This window comes from Oncorhynchus clarkii, chromosome 10 (assembly GCF_045791955.1).
Source record: "Oncorhynchus clarkii lewisi isolate Uvic-CL-2024 chromosome 10, UVic_Ocla_1.0, whole genome shotgun sequence".
Taxonomy (NCBI): Eukaryota; Metazoa; Chordata; class Actinopteri; order Salmoniformes; family Salmonidae; genus Oncorhynchus; species Oncorhynchus clarkii.
In genome coordinates this window covers 10,078,977-10,099,869 of record NC_092156.1, presented here as the reverse complement: position 1 = coordinate 10,099,869, position 20,893 = coordinate 10,078,977, and the positions used below count along the sequence as shown (strand labels likewise).

Genomic DNA, 20,893 nt, shown 5'->3' with positions numbered 1-20,893 from the left:
CTGGTGGGGTACGACAGTAGAACCAGCCTATATGTTGTGTTCTGGTGGGGTACGACAGTAGAACCAGCCTATATGTTGGGTTCTGGTGGGGTACGACAGTAGAACCAGCCTATATGTTGGGTTCTGGTGGGGTACGACAGTAGAACCAGCCTATATGTTGGGTTCTGGTGGGGTACGACAGTAGGACCAGCCTATATGTTGTGTTCTGGTGGGGTACGACAGTAGAACCAGCCTATATGTTGTGTTCTGGTGGGGTACGACAGTAGAACCAGCCTATATGTTGGGTTCTGGTGGGGTACGACAGTAGAACCAGCCTATATGTTGGGTTCTGGTGGGGTACGACAGTAGGACCAGCCTATATGTTGTGTTCTGGTGGGGTACGACAGTAGAACCAGCCTATATGTTGTGTTCTGGTGGGGTACGACAGTAGAACCAGCCTATATGTTGGGTTCTGGTGGGGTACGACAGTAGGACCAGCCTATATGTTGGGTTCTGGTGGGGTACGACAGTAGAACCAGCCTATATGTTGGGTTCTGGTGGGCTACGACAGTAGAACCAGCCTATATGTTGGGTTCTGGTGGGGTACGACAGTAGAACCAGCCTATATGTTGGGTTCTGGTGGGGTACGACAGTAGAACCAGCCTATATGTTGGGTTCTGGTGGGGTACGACAGTAGAACCAGCCTATATGTTGGGTTCTGGTGGGCTACGACAGTAGAACCAGCCTATATGTTGGGTTCTGGTGGGGTACGACAGTAGAACCAGCCTATATGTTGGGTTCTGGTGGGGTACGACAGTAGAACCAGCCTATATGTTGTGTTCTGGTGGGGTACGACAGTAGAACCAGCCTATATGTTGGGTTCTGGTGGGGTACGACAGTAGAACCAGCCTATATGTTGGGTTCTGGTGGGCTACGACAGTAGAACCAGCCTATATGTTGGGTTCTGGTGGGGTACGACAGTAGAACCAGCCTATATGTTGGGTTCTGGTGGGGTACGACAGTAGAACCAGCCTATATGTTGGGTTCTGGTGGGGTACGACAGTAGAACCAGCCTATATGTTGGGTTCTGGTGGGCTACGACAGTAGAACCAGCCTATATGTTGGGTTCTGGTGGGGTACGACAGTAGAACCAGCCTATATGTTGGGTTCTGGTGGGGTACGACAGTAGAACCAGCCTATATGTTGGGTTCTGGTGGGGTACGACAGTAGAACCAGCCTATATGTTGGGTTCTGGTGGGGTACGACAGTAGAACCAGCCTATATGTTGGGTTCTGGTGGGGTACGACAGTAGAACCAGCCTATATGTTGGGTTCTGGTGGGGTACGACAGTAGAATCAGCCTATATGTTGGGTTCTGGTGGGGTACGACAGTAGAATCAGCCTATATGTTGGGTTCTGGTGGGGTACGACAGTAGAATCAGCCTATATGTTGGGTTCTGGTGGGGTACGACAGTAGAATCAGACTATATGTTGGGTTCTGGTGGGGTACGACAGTAGAACCAGCCTATATGTTGGGTTCTGGTGGGGTACGACAGTAGAACCAGCCTATATGTTGGGTTCTGGTGGGGTACGACAGTAGAACCAGCCTATATGTTGGGTTCTGGTGGGGTACGACAGTAGAATCAGACTATATGTTGGGTTCTGGTGGGGTACGACAGTAGAACCAGCCTATATGTTGGGTTCTGGTGGGGTACGACAGTAGAACCAGCCTATATGTTGTGTTCTGGTGGGGTACGACAGTAGAATCAGCCTATATGTTGTGTTCTGGTGGGGTACGACAGTAGAACCAGCCTATATGTTGTGTTCTGGTGGGGTACGACAGTAGAACCAGCCTATATGTTGGGTTCTGGTGGGGTACGACAGTAGAACCAGCCTATATGTTGGGTTCTGGTGGGGTACGACAGTAGAACCAGCCTATATGTTGGGTTCTGGTGGGGTACGACAGTAGAACCAGCCTATATGTTGGGTTCTGGTGGGGTACGACAGTAGAACCAGCCTATATGTTGGGTTCTGGTGGGGTACGACAGTAGAACCAGCCTATATGTTGGGTTCTGGTGGGGTACGACAGTAGAACCAGCCTATATGTTGGGTTCTGGTGGGGTACGACAGTAGAACCAGCCTATATGTTGGGTTCTGGTGGGGTACGACAGTAGAACCAGCCTATATGTTGGGTTCTGGTGGGGTACGACAGTAGAACCAGCCTATATGTTGGGTTCTGGTGGGGTATGACCAGTCAACATGTAGAGTTGACATCAGTACCCCTGTTACACTACTGTACCTGCCAACATGTCATTTTCCCTGTGTATTACTGTTACCCCACTCCTCTTGTCTAGACAGGGTGACACTAAGTAGGGCACAAATGACCTGCTGTATGTTCAATGTGTAATGACTATTTTCACAAAGTGGAAATATATTGGTTTTAGTGGGGATAATTAATGTGGACATGTCTTGGGAAGTATTTGATGAATATTTAATCAGGTATGCTATTAGCCACCGGAGATGAATGAATAATGACGTATAACTGGTGTGAACGGGGACGCAGAGGGATGTGGCAGAATGTGGCGGGGACAGAGAGAGAGATGGTGTCTGTCTGAACTGCACCTGGTTGTTGTGAGGCATCCCATACAGAGCCTCCACGAGGTCTGCTGCCCTCTTCAGAATCACTTCCTGTAGAAAGAGAGAGAGGGATGGAAGTAGGGAAAGAGAGAAAGAAAGAAAGAAAGATAGAGCGAGAGAGAGAAAATGAGAGAGAGAGAAAGAAAGAAAGAAAGAGCGAGCGAGAAAACGAGAGAGAGAGAAAGCGAGGGAGACAGAGAGCGAGAGAGAGAGAGAGAAAGAGAGAGAGAACGGGTGAGATGGTGTAGCAATAAATTGTTGTTCAGCAATAAACATTGAAAGACCTCATATTTGTGGTTGTGTCATCTACTGTAAAACCCTCAACTTTCACCTCTGTCCTGGCTCTTCTACAGTGCAACACGCAACCTTGAACATTCCCTTTTGGTGAGTACCATCGCCAACAACCTAAAACATTGGAACTATACTGTATAGCAAGCAGCCTATTGAATTGTTCAGACTCTGACAGGGAGAGAGAGAGAGAGAGAGAGAGAGAGAGAGAGAGAGAGAGAGAGAGAGAGAGAGAGAGAGAAAGAGAGAGAGAGAGAAAGAGAGAGAGAGAGAGCTAGAGAGAGAGAGAGAGAGAGAGAGAGAAAGAGAGAGAGAGAGAGAGAAAGAGAGAGAGAGAGAGAGAGAGAGAGAGAGAGAGAGAGAGAGAGAGAGAGAGAGAGAGAGAGAGAGAGAGAGAAAGAGAGAGAGAGAGAGAGAGAGAGAGAGAGAGAGAGAGAGAGAGAGAGAGAGAACAGCACCAGTATTGCACTCTACATCTGCTTTCTATTGGAGAAAGACAATGAAATCTGTGTGAAAAGGTCACTAAGGACTTCTTCATTGGTGTTGGGAAATAAAAAAACAGTTCTCTCTCAGAAGACATTTCCATGGCAATTAGACAACAGTCATCAGCACAAAAACATTCTTGTTAATGAGAAACAATTATTGAAGTGAGGGGGGGGGAGTATCCCGAGCCAAGCTGAGCCAACTGCCTGAAGTATTGTAGTGTGTTTGCCGTTAGCTGTAGTGTTTCCCATGGGCACTAGCCTCCCTCCACTCCAACTCATCAAACGCTTTAAGGCAGCAGAGGGAACTTTACTCTTATCTTCAGTCTAAGACACAGGCCCCCAAGGGACAACAATAATTCCATTAAGTTCTGTGCCATTTTCGACTTGTTTTGTTAAATAAGTTGTTTGTTGTTGTTGTCTATAAAGCATTTTTATGTGTTGTCAAGTCCATTATGTCTTCGCGTAAAAACAATATATCTTAAAGTAAGCTTAGGGTCGTTCCACCAATTCGGTGCCTTTTTGGGGTTTTAGGCTGGGTTTCTGTATAGGCACTTTGTGACATCTGCTGATGTAAAAATTGCTTTATAAATACATTTGATTTGATTCGTGCATCTTGGTCAAAACATTTCTGTCATAAAGAGCACATGTTCAACTTTATAAAAATAAAAAAAGTTTCCCATCTCAAGAGGTAAAATTTAAAAAATGAATTTGGGAAGTGCCTATTAAGTGCCAAATAAAGTAACAGGACTGACTGTATCAGAGGTGACTGTAACGGGGTTGATGACTGTAACAGAGTTGATGACCGTAACAGAGTTGATGACCGTAACAGAGTTGATGACTGTAACAGAGTTGATGACTGTAACAGAGTTGATGACTGTAACAGAGTTGATGACCGTAACAGAGTTGATGACCGTAACAGAGTTGACCGTATCAGAGTTGACTGTAACAGAGTTGACCGTATCAGAGTTGACCGTATCAGAGTTGACTGTAACAGAGTTGATGACTGTAACAGAGTTGATGACCGTAACAGAGTTGATGACCGTAACAGAGTTGACCGTATCAGAGTTGACTGTAACAGAGTTGACCGTATCAGAGTTGACTGTAACAGAGTTGACTGTAACAGAGTTGACTGTAACAGAGTTGACTGTAACAGAGTTGATGACCGTAACAGAGTTGACCGTATCAGAGGTGACCGTATCAAGTTGACTGTATCAGAAGTGACTGTAACAGAGTTGACTGAAAAGGAGTATAGGAGTTTGCCACATTAAAGAGCCAGGCCTATTAACTGTACTGTAAAACCCTTCTACCCTGATCAGATCAATCTGTTTTCCTCTTTACATTCCTCCTTTCTCTTTCTGTTTATATTTACGCAGACACCTGGGTCTGAAGGGCCCTTTTTAAAAGTTAATGTGTTGGGCCCACAGCGTGAGGCCGCGGAACGACTAGCAGAAAATTGCTCTCCAGTTCCCGGCGTTAACCTCTGCTGTGAACACGGCATGCAGCACGTGTGTGTGTGTGTGTGTGTGTGTGTGCATGCGTGCGTGCTCGTGTGTGCGTGCGTGCGTGTGTGTGTGTGCGTGCGCGCGTGTGTGTGTGCGTGCGTGTGTGTGTGTGTGCGTGCGTGTGTGTGTGTGTGTGCGGCGCTGGAACATATCGCCTCTCAATCAGCAGCTGAATCCCGGGGCCGTACTGACAGAACATGACGAGGAGGTCAGAACAGCAATAAGCAGTTTAGTGCGCTGTCCAAGGTGCTAAATTCACTCAATTATGCCAACGCTGTCACTGTGTTAACCTCTCATCACTGCCTCAGTGGGCCGGTGAAGGGCCGGGGGAGGAAGGAGAGGAGAGGACGCTCCACTCCGACGCCGTCAGAGACACACACACCCGGCTCCTGAGCTATTCTCCTAATGGCCCTCAGAACATTTCTCTCTTCCAAAACGCTCTGCTCTCTCTGTCTAACATCTAACATCTAAACTCTCCATCTCATCATGTTTCCACGACGATAGATAAATTGAGGATCTGCTGATGCTAACAGAGGGTGTTGTGGGTGACATCAGCATGATCCATTGGCTTGGTGAATGTAACCCAAGTCCATTTCCAGGAAGTTACAGTAAACCCAGGAAGTTACAGTAAACCCAGGAAGATACAGTAAACCCAGGAAGTTACAGTAAACCCAGGAAGTTACAGTAAACTCAGGAAGTTACAGTAAACCCAGGAAGTTACAGTAAACCCAGGAAGTTACAGTAAACCCAGGAAGTTACAGTAAACTCAGGAAGTTACAGTAAACTCAGGAAGTTACAGTAAACTCAGGAAGTTACAGTAAACCCAGGAAGTTACAGTAAACTCAGGAAGTTACAGTAAACTCAGGAAGTTACAGTAAACCCAGGAAGTTACAGTAAACCCAGGAAGTTACAGTAAACTCAGGAAGTTACAGTAAACCCTCCCTCCCTCCCTCCCTCCCTCCCTCCCTCCCTCCCTCCTTCTCTCTCTCTTTCTCTGGGGGAAGTAAGACAGTAACTGAGGCTTTTCCTGGGTAAATGATGATTGGTCCTAATGTGATCACCATACATTAGGGAGAGAAAATGGTGGGAAAGAAACACTTCATATCTAGATGTAAAGAACACATTCACATACAAGCCAGGCCAGCAAGTACATGACACATTTATCCCTGAGCTTGTTCATTTGCAATTGTATCATTTCCTAATGTTCTATTAGAGCCATAATACAAGCAGGGTCAGAGTCGTTCATCTTGTATAGAGAGAACAAAATGATGATGTCATCCTTTTGCTGCCCAGCCCGTGCTCCACTGCACCCCTGATCCCTCTCTCTAATGCAGCAGGCTACTAGGATTTCATTAGGAGACAGTGGATATAGGGTCTCCTCTCTTCTCCCCTGCTCTGCTCTCCTCTCCCCTGCTCTGCTCTGCCCTGCTCTCCTCTCCCCTGCTCTGCTCTCCCCTGCTCTGCTCTGCTCTCCTCTCCCCTGCTCTCCTCTCCCCTGCTCTGCGCTGCTCTGCTCTGCTCTCCCCTGCTCTGCTCTTCTCTCCCCTTCTCTGCTCTCCCCTGCTCTCCCCTGCTCTGCTCTCCACCGCTCTATTTAGCTCTCCTCTCCTCTCCCCTGCTCTTCTCTCCCCTGCTCTGCGCTGCTCTGCTCTGCTCTCCCCTGCTCTCCCCTGCTCTTCTCTCCCCTGCTCTGCGCTGCTCTCGCCTGCTCTCCTCTCCACCGCTCTATTTAGCTCTCCTCTCCTCTCCCCTGCTCTTCTCTCCCCTGCTCTGCGCTGCTCTGCTCTCCCCTGCTCTCCTCTCCCCTGCTCTGCGCTGCTCTGCTCTCCCCTGCTCTGCTCTTCTCTCCCCTGCTCTGCTCTCCCCTGCTCTGCGCTGCTCTGCTCTCCCCTGCTCTGCTCTTCTCTCCCCTGCTCTGCTCTTCTCTCCCCTGCTCAGCTCTGCTCTCCCCTGCTCTGCTCTGCTCTCCCCTGCACTGCTCTTCTCTCCCCTGCTCTGCTCTTCTCTCCCCTGCTCTGCTCTGCTCTCCCCTGCTCTGCTCTGCTCTCCCATGCTCTGCTCTTCTCTCCCCTGCTCTGCTCTGCTCTCCCTTGCTCTGCTCTGCTCTCCCCTGCTCTGCTCTTCTCTCCCCTGCTCTGCTCTTCTCTCCCCTGCTCTGCTCTGCTCTGCTCTCCCCTGCTCTGCTCTGCTCTCCCCTGCTCTGCTCTTCTCTCCCCTGCTCTGCTCTGCTCTCCCCTGCTCTGCTCTGCTCTCCCCTGCTCTGCTCTGCTCTCCCCTGCTCTGCTCTGCTCTCCCCTGCTCTGCTCTTCTCTCCCCTGCTCTGCTCTGCTCTCCCCTGCTCTGCTCTGCTCTCCCCTGCTCTGCTCTTCTCTCCCCTGCTCTGCTCTGCTCTCCCCTGCTCTGCTCTGCTCTCCCCTGCTCTGCTCTGCTCTCCCCTGCTCTGCTCTCCCCTGCTCTGCTCTTCTCTCCCCTGCTCTGCTCTGCTCTCCCCTGCTCTGCTCTGCTCTCCCCTGCTCTGCTCTGCTCTCCCCTGCTCTGCTCTGCTCTCCCCTGCTCTGCTCTGCTCTCCCCTGCTCTGCTCTTCTCTCCCCTGCTCTGCTCTTCTCTCCCCTGCTCTGCTCTGCTCTCCCCTGCTCTGCTCTGCTCTCCCCTGCTCTGCTCTGCTCTCCCCTGCTCTGCTCTGCTCTCCCCTGCTCTGCTCTTCTCTCCCCTGCTCTCGCCTGCTCTCCTCTCCACCGCTCTATTTAGCTCTCCTCTCCTCTCCCCTGCTCGGTTCAGCTCTGCTCTTCTCTCCCCTGCTCTGTTCAGCTCTGCTCTTCTCTCCCCTGCTCTGCTCTCCTCTCCCCTGCTCTGCTCTCCTCTTCTCTCCCCTGCTCTTCTCTCCCCTGCTCTCCTCTCCCCTACTCTGCTCTGCTCTTCTCTCCCCTGCTCTGCTCTCCCCTGCTCTGCTCTCCTCTCCTCTCCCCTGCTCTGCTCTTCTCTCCCCTGCTCTGCTCTCCTCTCCCCTGCTCTCCTCTCCCTTGCTCTGCTCTCCCCTGCTCTGCTCTGCTCTGCGCTGCTCTCGCCTGCTCTATTTAGCTCTCCTCTCCCCTCCCCTGCTCGGTTCAGCTCTCCTGTCCTCTCCCTGCTCTCCTCTCCTCTCCCCTGCTCTATTTAGCTCTCCTCTCCTCTCCCCTGCTCGGTTCAGCTCTCCTGTCCTCTCCCTGCTCAGCTCTCCTCTCCCCTGCTCTATTTAGCTCTCCTCTCCTCTCCCCTGCTTGGTTCAGCTCTCCTGTTCTCTCCCGTGATCTGTTCAGCTCTCCTCTCCTCTCCCCTGCTCTCCTCTCCCCTGCTCTGTTCAGCTCTGCTGTTCTCTCCCCTGCTCTGTTCAGCTCTCCTGTTCTCTCCCCTGCTCTGTTCAGCTCTCCTCTCCCCGGCTCTCCTCTCCTCTCCCCTGCTCTGTTCAGCTCTGCTCTTCTCTCCCCTGCTCTGCTCTCCTCTCCCCTGCTCTGCTCTCCTCTTCTCTCCCCTGCTCTTCTCTCCCCTGCTCTCCTCTCCCCTGCTCTGCTCTGCTCTTCTCTCCCCTGCTCTGCTCTCCCCTGCTCTGCTCTCCTCTCCTCTCCCCTGCTCTGCTCTTCTCTCCCCTGCTCTGCTCTCCTCTCCCCTGCTCTCCTCTCCCTTGCTCTGCTCTCCCCTGCTCTGCTCTGCTCTGCGCTGCTCTCGCCTGCTCTATTTAGCTCTCCTCTCCTCTCCCCTGCTCTATTTAGCTCTCCTCTCCTCTCCCCTGCTCGGTTCAGCTCTCCTGTCCTCTCCCTGCTCTCCTCTCCTCTCCCCTGCTCTATTTAGCTCTCCTCTCCTCTCCCCTGCTCGGTTCAGCTCTCCTGTCCTCTCCCTGCTCTGCTCTCCTCTCCCCTGCTCTATTTAGCTCTCCTCTCCCCTGCTTGGTTCAGCTCTCCTGTTCTCTCCCCTGCTCTGTTCAGCTCTCCTCTCCTCTCCCCTGCTCTCCTCTCCCCTGCTCTGTTCAGCTCTGCTGTTCTCTCCCCTGCTCTGTTCAGCTCTCCTGTTCTCTCCCCTGCTCTGTTCAGCTCTCCTCTCCACGGCTCTCCTCTCCTCTCCCCTGCTCTTTTCAGCTCTCCTGTTCTCTCCCTGGCTCTCCTCTCCTCTCCCCTGCTCTGTTCAGCTCTTCTCTCCTCTCCATGCTCTGTTCAGCTCTCCTGTCCTCTCCCTGCTCTGCTCTCCTCTCCCCTGCTCTGTTCAGCTCTCCTGTCCTCTCCCTGCTCTGCTCTCCTCTCCCCTGCTCTGTTCAGTTCTCCTGTCCTCTCCCTGCTCTGCTCTCCTCTCCCCTGCTCTGTTCAGCTCTCCTGTCCTCTCCCCTGCTCTGTTCAGCTCTCCTGTCCTCTCCCTGCTCTGCTCTCTCGGTACTCCCTCATTCACTAATACTGCATGATAAAATGTACTAAAACATAATAACAGTATAGAAGAAGAATGTCAATGGTTAATACATTTATTTTCTTACATGGAGATGTATTTAAATCCAATTATACGAATACAATTTTAGAAATGTGAAGAGGCCCAGAGCAGCAATATTTTACTTGTGTTTCACACTGGGTTGTGCCCATCTGAAAATATGAGAGATCTATGATGATATAATTGCTTTCTCCTTTACTGTGTGTTTCTATGTGTCATCTCTGTGTCATTTGGCTGACTCATGCAGGGTGGCCTTCGCTGGCAAGGAGGAGCAGAGTAAAAACGCGGTGAGTGGTGAGACTACACAGTATGATGTCATTTATGAGTGGCTCACTGACCACAAAAAAAGGCTGACATTGTATCTTCACTGGTATGACTTTAATATTGTACAGTATAGTCGCTACATCATATCAATCCTGGAGAGATAATGATGATACTTGATCAATATGGCCTGCTGTTTTTATCCCACGAAGAGAAGGAAAAGGGGAGAGAGCGAGAGAGAGAGAGAGAGGGCGAGAGGGCGAGGCAGGGAGGGAGAGAGGGAGAGAGAGAGAGAAAGGGCAAGGCAGGGAGGGAGAGAGGGAGAGAGAGAGAGAGAGAGAGAGAGAGAGAGAGAGACAGAGACAGAGAGAGAGAGAGAGAGAGAGAGGAGAGAGAGAGAGAGAGAGAGAGAGAGAGAGAGAGAGAGAGAGAGAGAGAGAGAGAGAGAGAGGAAAGAGAGAGAGAGAGAGAGAGAGAGAGAGGAGAGAGAGAGGAGAGAGAGAGGAGAGAGAGAGGGAGAGAGAGAGAGAGAGAGAGAGAGAGGAGAGAGAGAGGAGAGAGAGAGAGAGAGAGAGAGAGAGAGAGAGAGAGAGAGAGAGAGAGAGAGAGGCTTGTGTCTGGCTACGGCTGGCCTCACAGTGTGTTGTGTTAATCTGGGTAACTTTGACATTTGGAATACCGAACGTTGGTTTTTCTTTGAACAAATGCCTTGTATAGCTGAGTGAGTTACTGTATGTATCTGAGCTATGAAACAAACAACAACAACACCACCATGCCGAGGGCATGGATGGAGGTTGTTGCTAGGGAATAGTTCAGTCCTGGCGGCCCCAGATGGTCCTGTTGAACGCAGGTCAAGGGGGTCCTGTTGAACGCAGGTCAAGGGGGATCATGTTGAAAGCAGGTTAAGGTGGTCCTGTTGAACGCAGGTCAAGGGGGATCATGTTGAAAGCAGGTCAAGGCGGTCCTGTTGAACGCAGGTCAAGGGGGATCATGTTGAAAGCAGGTGAAGGCGGTCCTGTTGAACGCAGGTCAAGGGGGATCATGTTGAAAGCAGGTCAAGGCGGTCCTGTTGAACGCAGGTCAAGGGGGATCATGTTGAACGCAGGTTAAGAGGGACCTGTTGAACGCAGGTCAAGGGGGACCTGTTGAACGCAGGTTAAGGGGGACCTGTTGAACGCAGGTCAAGGGGGATCATGTTGAACGCAGGTCCAGTGGGATCATGTTGAACGCAGGTCAAGGGGGATCTGTTGAACGCAGGTCAAGGGGGATCATGTTGAACGCAGGTCCAGGGGGATCATGTTGAACGCAGGTCAAGGGGGACCATGTTGAACGCAGGTCAAGGGGGACCTGTTGAACGCAGGTCAAGGGGGATCTGTTGAACGCAGGTCAAGGGGGATCTGTTGAACGCAGGTCAAGGGGGATCATGCTGAACGCAGGTCAAGGGCGATCATGCTGAACGCAGGTCAAGGGGGATCATGCCTCTGTCTCTGCCTCTGTAGTGGTGTGAATATTCACTGAACAAATAGACTGTCTGCTCGCCCATCCTAATCTCTTAATAACACAGCCCACTACTCTGTCTGTCCCTACCAGACTGCCTGCCTGCCTGCCTGTCTGTCTGTCTGTCTGTCACACACACACACACACACACACACACACACACACACACACACACACACACACACACACACACACACACACACACACACACACACACACACACACATTCCCAATCACTCCCTCTCTGTTCAGCCAGTTAATGATATCCACTGGAGCGTTCCTATTCTGTCTATTGTCTAATCCCAGGCCTGATGTGTTATAAACTCAGACCATTCTAATCTAGACTGAATAGAAAGGTATTCCTTTACCTCTCTCTCTCTCTCTCTCTCTCTCTCTCTCTCTCTCTCTCTCTCTCTCTCTCTCTCTTGATGGACACATGGCAGTATCTCCGATTCATACAAAGGTGAAGTAGTTCTGATAAAATAACACAAGATCCACACAGTCTCTCTACCTCTCTCTCCTTTTCCCTCCCTCCCTCCCTCTCTCTCTGTGTCCCTTTCTCTCCCTTCCTCTCTCTCCTTGACTTTCTTTCCCACTCTCCCTCTCACTCTTTCTCTCTGTCTCTTTCTCTCTCTCTCTCTCTCTCTCTCCCTCTCCCTCTCTCTCTCCCACTCTCTCACTCTTTCTCTCACTCTCCCTCTCCCTCTCTCACTCTCTCACTCTTTCTCTCCCTCCCTCTCTCTCCCTCTCCCTCTCTCTCTCTCACTCTCTCACTCTTTCTCTCCCTCCCTCCCTCTCTCTCACTCTCCCTCTCCCTCTCCCTCTTTCTCTCTCTCACTCTCTCACTCTTTCTCTCCCTCCTTCTCTCTCCCTCCTCCACCCTGTGAGATTGAGTCCAGCAGTTGAAGAGTGCCGTCAACAAACTGTTATTACCTCAATAAAGGAGGAGATCGATAGGGCAGAGATGAGCAGCCTAGCTGGTGATATCAGCAGAGAGGAGAGGACAGCCAGAGAGGCTGCTGGGAAAGAAATGACCTACACAATGGAGCTTCCATTGGTCACTCATATCCAAACACTTCAGAAGACGTTACACAACGAAAGACGTAAAAAATGTGTGGAGATGATTTCTCTCTGGCCGTTTGATTTTTTCCTTCTCGTGCCCTTTAGAGTCTACATGTGTAACTGTTTACATGTATAGACTCTGATTGGACAGTTAGGTTCCAGAATGTGGACTGATTGGTCAGTTAAATTACAGGAAGTGTGAGACCACATGCACAGACTCCCAATCACTCCCTCTCTGTTCACCCAGCCTTGTTCACAAGGCTATAATATAATATAATAATAATATAATATAATAATAATATAATATAATAATAATATAATATAATATAATAATAATATAATATAATAATAATATAATATAATAATAATATAATATAATAATAATATAATATAATAATAATATAATATAATAATAATATAATATAATATAATAATAATATAATATAATAATAATATAATATAATAATAATATAATATAATATAATAATAATATAATATAATATAATAATAATATAATATAATAATAATATAATATAATAATAATATAATATAATAATAATATAATATAATATAATAATAATATAATATAATAATAATATAATATAATAATAATATAATATAATATAATAATAATATATTATAATAATAATATAATAATAATATAATATAATAATAATATAATATAATATAATAATAATATAATATAATAATAATATAATATAATAATAATATAATATAATAATAATATAATATAATAATAATATAATATAATATAATAATAATATAATATAATAATAATATAATATAATAATAATATAATATAATAATAATATAATATAATAATAATATAATATAATATAATAATAATATAATATAATAATAATATAATATAATATAATAATAATATAATATAATAATAATATAATATAATAATAATATAATATAATATAATAATAATATAATATAATAATAATATAATATAATATAATAATAATATAATATAATAATAATATAATATAATAATAATATAATATAATATAATATAATAATAATATAATATAATAATAATATAATATAATAATAATATAATATAATAATAATATAATATAATATAATAATAATATAATATAATAATAATATAATATAATAATAATATAATATAATAATAATATAATATAATATAATAATAATATAATATAATAATAATATAATATAATATAATAATAATATAATATAATAATAATATAATATAATATAATAATAATATAATATCAGCTGCTGTGATGATCCAATGAATGTTATATCCACTGGAGCTTTCCTATTCTCTCTCTGTAATGATGTGCACTGAGAGTTGGGAAGCAAGTTCAGGGAGGGTTTTAATAAATAAATGTAACATTAAACAAAACAAGAAAACACGAACAACGCACAGACAAGACACGGGAACAGAAACAATGGCGCCTGGGGAAGGAACCAAAGGGAGTGACATTCAGTGCCTTGCAAAAGTATTCATCCCCCTTGGCGTTTTTCCTATTTTGTTGCATGACAACCTGTAATTTAAATTGATTTTTATTTTGATTTCATGTAATGGACAAACACAAAATAGTCCAAATTGGTGAAGTGAAAAAAAATAACAGAAATAGAAAACGTAAAAGTGGTGCGTGCATATGTATTCACCTCCTTTAAATATGTATTCACCCCCTTTACATATGTATTCACCCCCTTTACATATGTATTCACCCCCTTTACATATGTATTCACCCCCTTTAAATATGTATTCACCCCCTTTAAATATGTATTCACCCCCTTTACATATGTATTCACCCCCTTTACATATGTATTCACCCCCTTTAAATATGTATTCACCCCCTTTACATATGTATTCACCCCCTTTACATATGTATTCACCCCCTTTACATATGTATTCACACCCTTTACATATGTATTCACGCCCTTTACATATGTATTCACCCCCTTTACATATGTATTCACCCCCTTTACATATGTATTCACCCCCTTTAAATATGTATTCACCCCCTTTAAATATGTATTCACCCCCTTTACATATGTATTCACCCCCTTTACATATGTATTCACCCCCTTTACATATGTATTCACCCCCTTTACATATGTATTCACCCCCTTTACATATGTATTCACCCCCTTTACATATGTATTCACCCCCTTTACATATGTACTCACCCCCGTTGATATGAAGCCCCTAAATAAGACCTGGTGCATCCAATTACCTTCAGAAGGCACATAATGAGTTAAATAATGTCCACCTGTGTGCAATCTAAGTGTCACATGATCTGTCACATGATCTCAGTATATATACACCTGTTCGAAAAAGCCCCAGAGTTTGCAACACCACTAAGCAAAGGGCACCATCAAGCAAGCGGCACTATGAAGACCAAGGAGCTCTCCAAACAGGCCAGGGACAAAGTTGTGGTGAAGTACAGATCAGGGTTGGGTTATAAAAAATATATCTGAAACTTTGAACATCCCACCGAGCACCATTAAATCCTTTATTAAAAAATGGAAAGAACATGGCACCACAATAAACCTGCCAAGAGAATGCCACCCACCAAAACTCATGGACCAGGCAAGGAGAGAGTTAATCAGAGAGGCAACAAAGAGAGAGAGGAGCAGAGAGAGCAGAGCAGAGGTCAGAGCTCCTGCATTTTTCAGCATTTTCTTTAAAAAAGATAGATTAGGAGTTAGATAAACTTGGATTTTTTTGTCAGGAACACATACTGGATTCTACCCTCTTCAACATAACCCCCACTTCAAATCAAAACTTAAAACCTACAACCTGATTTTGGACGGAATTACGGAATCACCTGGAAAGTTCACAACAACCAAGGATTTATTACCCTATACAGCAAATTCTCTGGAAAACAACAGAAACCTGAAAACACCATCCAACCTGGAACTGAGTGAGTAATGTTTAGTCTGAAACGATATTTTATTTCCAAAAGCCAAGAAGAAAAATACACAACATTACTTTATAAGGACTGAATTCTAACATAATTCTGCCAAGCTTGATACAGCTTCAACTAGCACTGACGTGTCAAGTGAGAGGTGTCAAAGCCCATTAGCCCAACAATGGCAGGAGAGTCACACAGTCTACCCCAACCAAATGGAGAGGCCTTAGAAGCTCCCTCCCGCTGTTCAGAGGTAATTAAAATACAGTACCCTTTGCATGTAAAGAATGATAAGGCAAGAAAAGACCACAAGAAGAAGCTCCTTATGGAAAATCAAGAAACACTTTTTGCTGACTATTACAAAAATGGGAACATCAGCAACCTTATCTTCCACACAAACCATCCCCTGGCATGGCACAGTGCCATATTAGCACACTACCCCTTTGTTAACGAGGGGTGGAAACTCAGAATACTTGATAACGAGGACTCTGAGTTAAGTATTATAAATATCTATAAATCCGGAACAGTAATGGTACAGAGTAACCACAAACAGTTTCAGCTGGACTTTCACCTAATCAAAGAATCAGCCCAGCAGGAGAAGCTCTCCCTTGATAAAGATACCCCCACACCGAGTGGGTCAGACCAGACCTCTTCATTATGTAACCCCACAGACGAGCCACCCCCAGCGGACAGTCAACCTCCCATCACAGATTACCACTCCCTCATTGAAATGAAGGACAAATTCACCCAGCTGGAGGTAAGGCAGGTGGAGCTGGAACAGCAGGTGATTACACTTCAGTCAGCACAGACCCAGACAACAGTCCAGCACAACAACAGCCCCTTAACCAGACCCGGAGAGCTGGAGGTGGACAGAGACATATCTGCACTTTGGACAGTGGTGAGACAAATACAACAGGAGAAAGAGGAGCAGAACAGAGCACTAGAGGAGAGTATCAGACTGCTGGTGGAGGAGAGGTTGAGGGGGATGGAGGAGAAGTTGAGGGGGACGGCGTGTGACAGAGAACAACCCACTAGAGAGGTGGCCACCCCCACAGAGAAGCCAGCAGAACAGCCCACCTCAGCACCCAACAAAAGTCTCGACACCACAGCAGAACAGTCCACACCAGACCCTGACCATAGAGTCGACACCACAGCAGAACAGTCCACACCAGACCCTGACCATAGAGTCGACATCACAGCAGAACAGACAAATGAAGAACCCCAAGCCCAGAGGCTCTCACCCCCTCTGAGCACCCCCCTGTCAGCCACCCTGATAGCCCTTTTGACAACCCCCCCACACCCACTGAGGACAAACACAAGACACAGATTGTACTACTTATGGACTCAAATGGGAAATATATAGAAGAAAAAAAACTTTTTCCCAAACACAGTGTGTCTAAACTCTGGTGTCCAAACACCCAGCGCGCCCTAGACCTTCTGTCTGAGGCCAAACTAGGCTCACCCAGCCACATAATAATACACACAGGCACAAACGACCTGAGAGCACAGCAGGAAAGAGTGGCCACAGCACTGAAGGGAGTGATTGAAAAGGCTTCTTCTACTTTCCCCAACGCACAACTGGTTATCTCCACCCTGCTACCACGAAAAGACTTCCACCCTGCCACAATACAGCGGGTAAATGCAAGTATTTCCCGTGACTGTGCCTCAAAACCAGACGTTTTCCTGGCCCACCACTCCACCCTGGACTTGAACAGCCTCTATGACCAGGTCCACCTCTACAAGGCAGCAGTGCCCACCTTTGCCCGAACTCTAAAGGACATCGCTCTCAAACGTATCCCCAACACTTCACACAGGAGCAACAGATCAATAGACACCCCATCCAGACCAGCGAGACACCCTCCCAGATCTGCAGGACCCCCCCCTGGACCTACACATAGAGGACCCACGCCAAGAGGAATTACATCCAGACCACAGTACACCCAGACACATCCACACCCCCACCCCAACCAATCAACACCCCCCCACGTCAACCATGCCCACACCCCATTTAGGCCCCCTCAGATCAGACCTATGCCACTCCTGCCCACCCCATGCACCCCACCCCCGCAAAGAGGGCCTCAACATGGAAGCCACACATACGCCCAGGTAGTGAGCGGGCAAACAGTCCCAACCCCCACTCTCACACTCGCCCAAGCCAATGGCATGTACCAGATGCTCAGCAGGCTCTGCTCACACTTACTGGCCTGAGGCCAAACCACGACCAACAACATTGGACACTCTATGGAACAAAAAGCCTTCACTATATTATCCTGGAATATCCAAGGCCTGAGGTCATCTGCCTTTGGCCTAAAGAGCAGAAACCCGGACTTCACCAAAGAAATCGGTAATACAGGCATTGTCATCCTGCAAGAAACCTGGTATAGAGGAGACGGACCCACTGGTTGCCCTCTAGGTTACAGAGAGCTGGTAGTCCCATCCACCAAACTACCAGGTGTGAAACAGGGAAGGGACTCAGGGGGTATGCTAATTTGGTATAGAGCAGACCTAACTCACTCCATTAAATTAATCAAAACAGGAACATTTTACATTTGGCTAGAAATTCAAAAGGAAATTATCCTAACAGAGAAAAATGTCCTCCTGTGTGCTACCTATATCCCCCCACTAGAATCCCCATATTTTAATGAAGACAGCTTCTCCAACCTGGAGGGGGAAATCAATCATTTCCAGGCCCAGGGACATGTACTAGTCTGTGGCGACCTAAATGCCAGAACCGGACAAGAACCTGACACCCTAAGCATACAGGGGGACAAACACCTGCCTGGAGGTGACAGCATTCCCTCCCACATATGCCCCCCTAGGCACAACTATGACAACATAACCAACAAAAACGGGTCACAACTCCTGCAGCTCTGTCGCACGCTGGGTATGTACATAGTCAACGGTAGGCTTCGAGGGGACTCCTATGGTAGGTACACCTATAGCTCATCTCTTGGCAGTAGTACTGTAGACTACTTTATCACCGACCTCAACCCAGAGTCTCTCAGAGCGTTCACAGTCAGCCCACTGACACCCCTATCAGACCACAGCAATATCACAGTCTACTTAAACAGAGCAATAATCAATCATGAGGCATCAAAGCCAAAGGAACTGAGTAACATTAAGAAATGCTATAGATGGAAGGAATGCAGTTTGGAAACCTACCAAAAAACAATTAGGCAACAACAAATTCAATCCCTTTTAGACAATTTCCTGGGTAAAACGTTCCGCTGTAATAGTGAAGGTGTAAACTTGGCAGTAGAAAATCTTAACAGTATATTTGACCTCTCAGCTTCCCTATCAAATCTAAAAATCTCAAATAGAAAACCGAAGAAAATTAACAATAATGACAAATTGTTTGATGAAGAATGCAAAAATCTAAGAAAGAAATTGAGAAACCTGTCCAACCAAAAACATAGAGACCCGGAAAACCTGAGTCTACGCCTTCACTATGGTGAATCACTAAAACAATACAGAAATACACTACGGAAAAAGAAGGAACAGCATGTCAGAAATCAGCTTAATGCAATTGAAGAATCCATAGACTCTAACCACTTATGGGAAAATTGGAAAACACTAAACAAACAACAACAAGAAGAATTATCTATCCAAAATGGAGATGTATGGGTAAACCACTTCTCCAATCTTTTTGGCTCTATAACAAAGAATAAAGAGCAAAAACATATACATGATCAAATACAGATCTTAGAATCATCTATTAAAGACTACCAGAACCCACTGGATTCTCCAATTACATTGAATGAGTTACAGGACAAAATAAAAACCCTCCAACCCAAAAAGGCCTGTGGTGTTGATGGTATCCTCAATGAAATGATCAAATATACAGACAACAAATTCCAATTGGCTATACTAAAACTCTTTAACATCATACTTAGCTCTGGCATCTTCCCCAATATTTGGAACCAAGGACTGATCACCCCAATCCACAAAAGTGGAGACAAATTTGACCCCAATAACTACCGTGGAATATGTGTCAACAGTAACCTTGGGAAAATCCTCTGCATTATTATTAACAGCAGACTCGTACATTTCCTCAATGAAAACAATGTACTGAGCAAATGTCAAATTGGCTTTTTACCAAATTACCGTACAACAGACCACGTATTCAACCTGCACACCATAATTGACAAACAAACAAACCAAAACAAAGGCAAAGTCTTCTCATGCTTTGTTGATTTCAAAAAAGCCTTCGACTCAATCTGGCATGAGGGTCTGCTATACAAACTGATGGAAAGTCCATGTACACAAACAACAAGTGTGCGGTTAAAATTGGCAAAAAACACACACATTTCTTCACACAGGGTCGTGGGGTTAGACAGGGATGCAGCTTAAGCCCCACCCTCTTCAACATATATATCAACGAATTGGCGCGGGCACTAGAAAAGTCTGCAGCACCCGGCCTCCCCCTGCTAGAATCCGAAGTCAAATGTCTGCTGTTTGCCGATGATCTGGTGCTTCTGTCACCAACCAAGGAGGGCCTACATCAGCACCTAGATCTTATGCACAGATTCTGTCAGACCTGGGCCCTGACAGTAAATCTCAGTAAGACCAAAATAATGGTGTTCCAAAAAAGGTCCAGTCACCAGGACCACAAATACAAATTCCATCTAGACACTGTTGCCCTAGAGCACACAAAAAACTATACATACCTTGGCCTAAACATCAGCGCCACAGGTAACTTCCACAAAGCTGTGAACGATCTGAGAGACAAGGCAAGAAGGGCATTCTATGCCATCAAAAGAAACATAAATTTCAACATACCAATTAGGATTTGGCTAAAAATACTTGAATCAGTCATAGAGCCCATTGCCCTTTATGGTTGTGAGGTCTGGGGTCCGCTCACCAACCAAGACTTCACAAAATGGGACAAACACCAAATTGAGACTCTGCACGCAGAATTCTGCAAAAATATCCTCCGTGTACAACGTAGAACACCAAATAATGCATGCAGAGCAGAATTAGGCCGATACCCACTAATTATCAAAATCCAGAAAAGAGCCGTTAAATTCTACAACCACCTAAAAGGAAGTGATTCACAAACCTTCCATAACAAAGCCATCACCTACAGAGAGATGAACCTGGAGAAGAGTCCCCTAAGCAAGCTGGTCCTGGGGCTCTGTTCACAAACACAAACACACCCTACAGAGCCCCAGGACAACAGCACAATTAGACCCAACCAAATCATGAGAAAACAAAAAGATAATTACTTGACACATTGGAAAGAATTAACAAAAAAACAGAGCAAACTAGAATGCTATTTGGCCCTAAACAGAGAGTACACAGCGGCAGAATACCTGACCACTGTGACTGACCCAAAATTAAGGAAAGCTTTGACTATGTACAGACTCAGTGAGCATAGTCTTGCTATTGAGAAAGGCCGCCGTAGGCAGACATGGCTCTCAAGAGAAGACAGGCTATGTGCTCACTGCCCACAAAATGAGGTGGAAACTGAGCTGCACTTCCTAACCTCCTGCCCAATGTATGACCATATTAGAGAGACATATTTCCCTCAGATTACACAGATCCACAAAGAATTCGAAAACAAATCCAAACTTGAAAAACTCCCATATCTACTGGGTGAAATTCCACAGTGTGCCATCACAGCAGCAAGATTTGTGACCTGTTGCCACGAGAAAAGGGCAACCAGTGAAGAACACACACCATTGTAAATACAACCCATATTTATGCTTATTTATTTTATCTTGTGTCCTTTAACCATTTGTACATTGTTAAAACACTGTATATATATATATATAATATGACATTTGTAATGTCTTTACTGTTTTGAAACCTCT

At 45.8% G+C, this 20,893-nt stretch overlaps 1 protein-coding gene across 11 annotated transcripts in view; it reads right to left on the bottom strand.

Annotated features, from left to right (window-relative positions):
• Positions 1-20,893, bottom strand: part of LOC139417995 (transcription factor COE1-A-like) — a 278,063-nt gene that overhangs the window by 11,474 nt on the left and 245,696 nt on the right. For all 11 annotated transcript variants that reach the window (XM_071167053.1, XM_071167055.1, XM_071167049.1 and 8 more), the window contains exon 12: positions 2,601-2,666. In XM_071167053.1, coding sequence (XP_071023154.1) covers positions 2,601-2,666 — 66 coding nt within the window. The remainder of the gene's footprint in view (positions 1-2,600; positions 2,667-20,893) is intronic.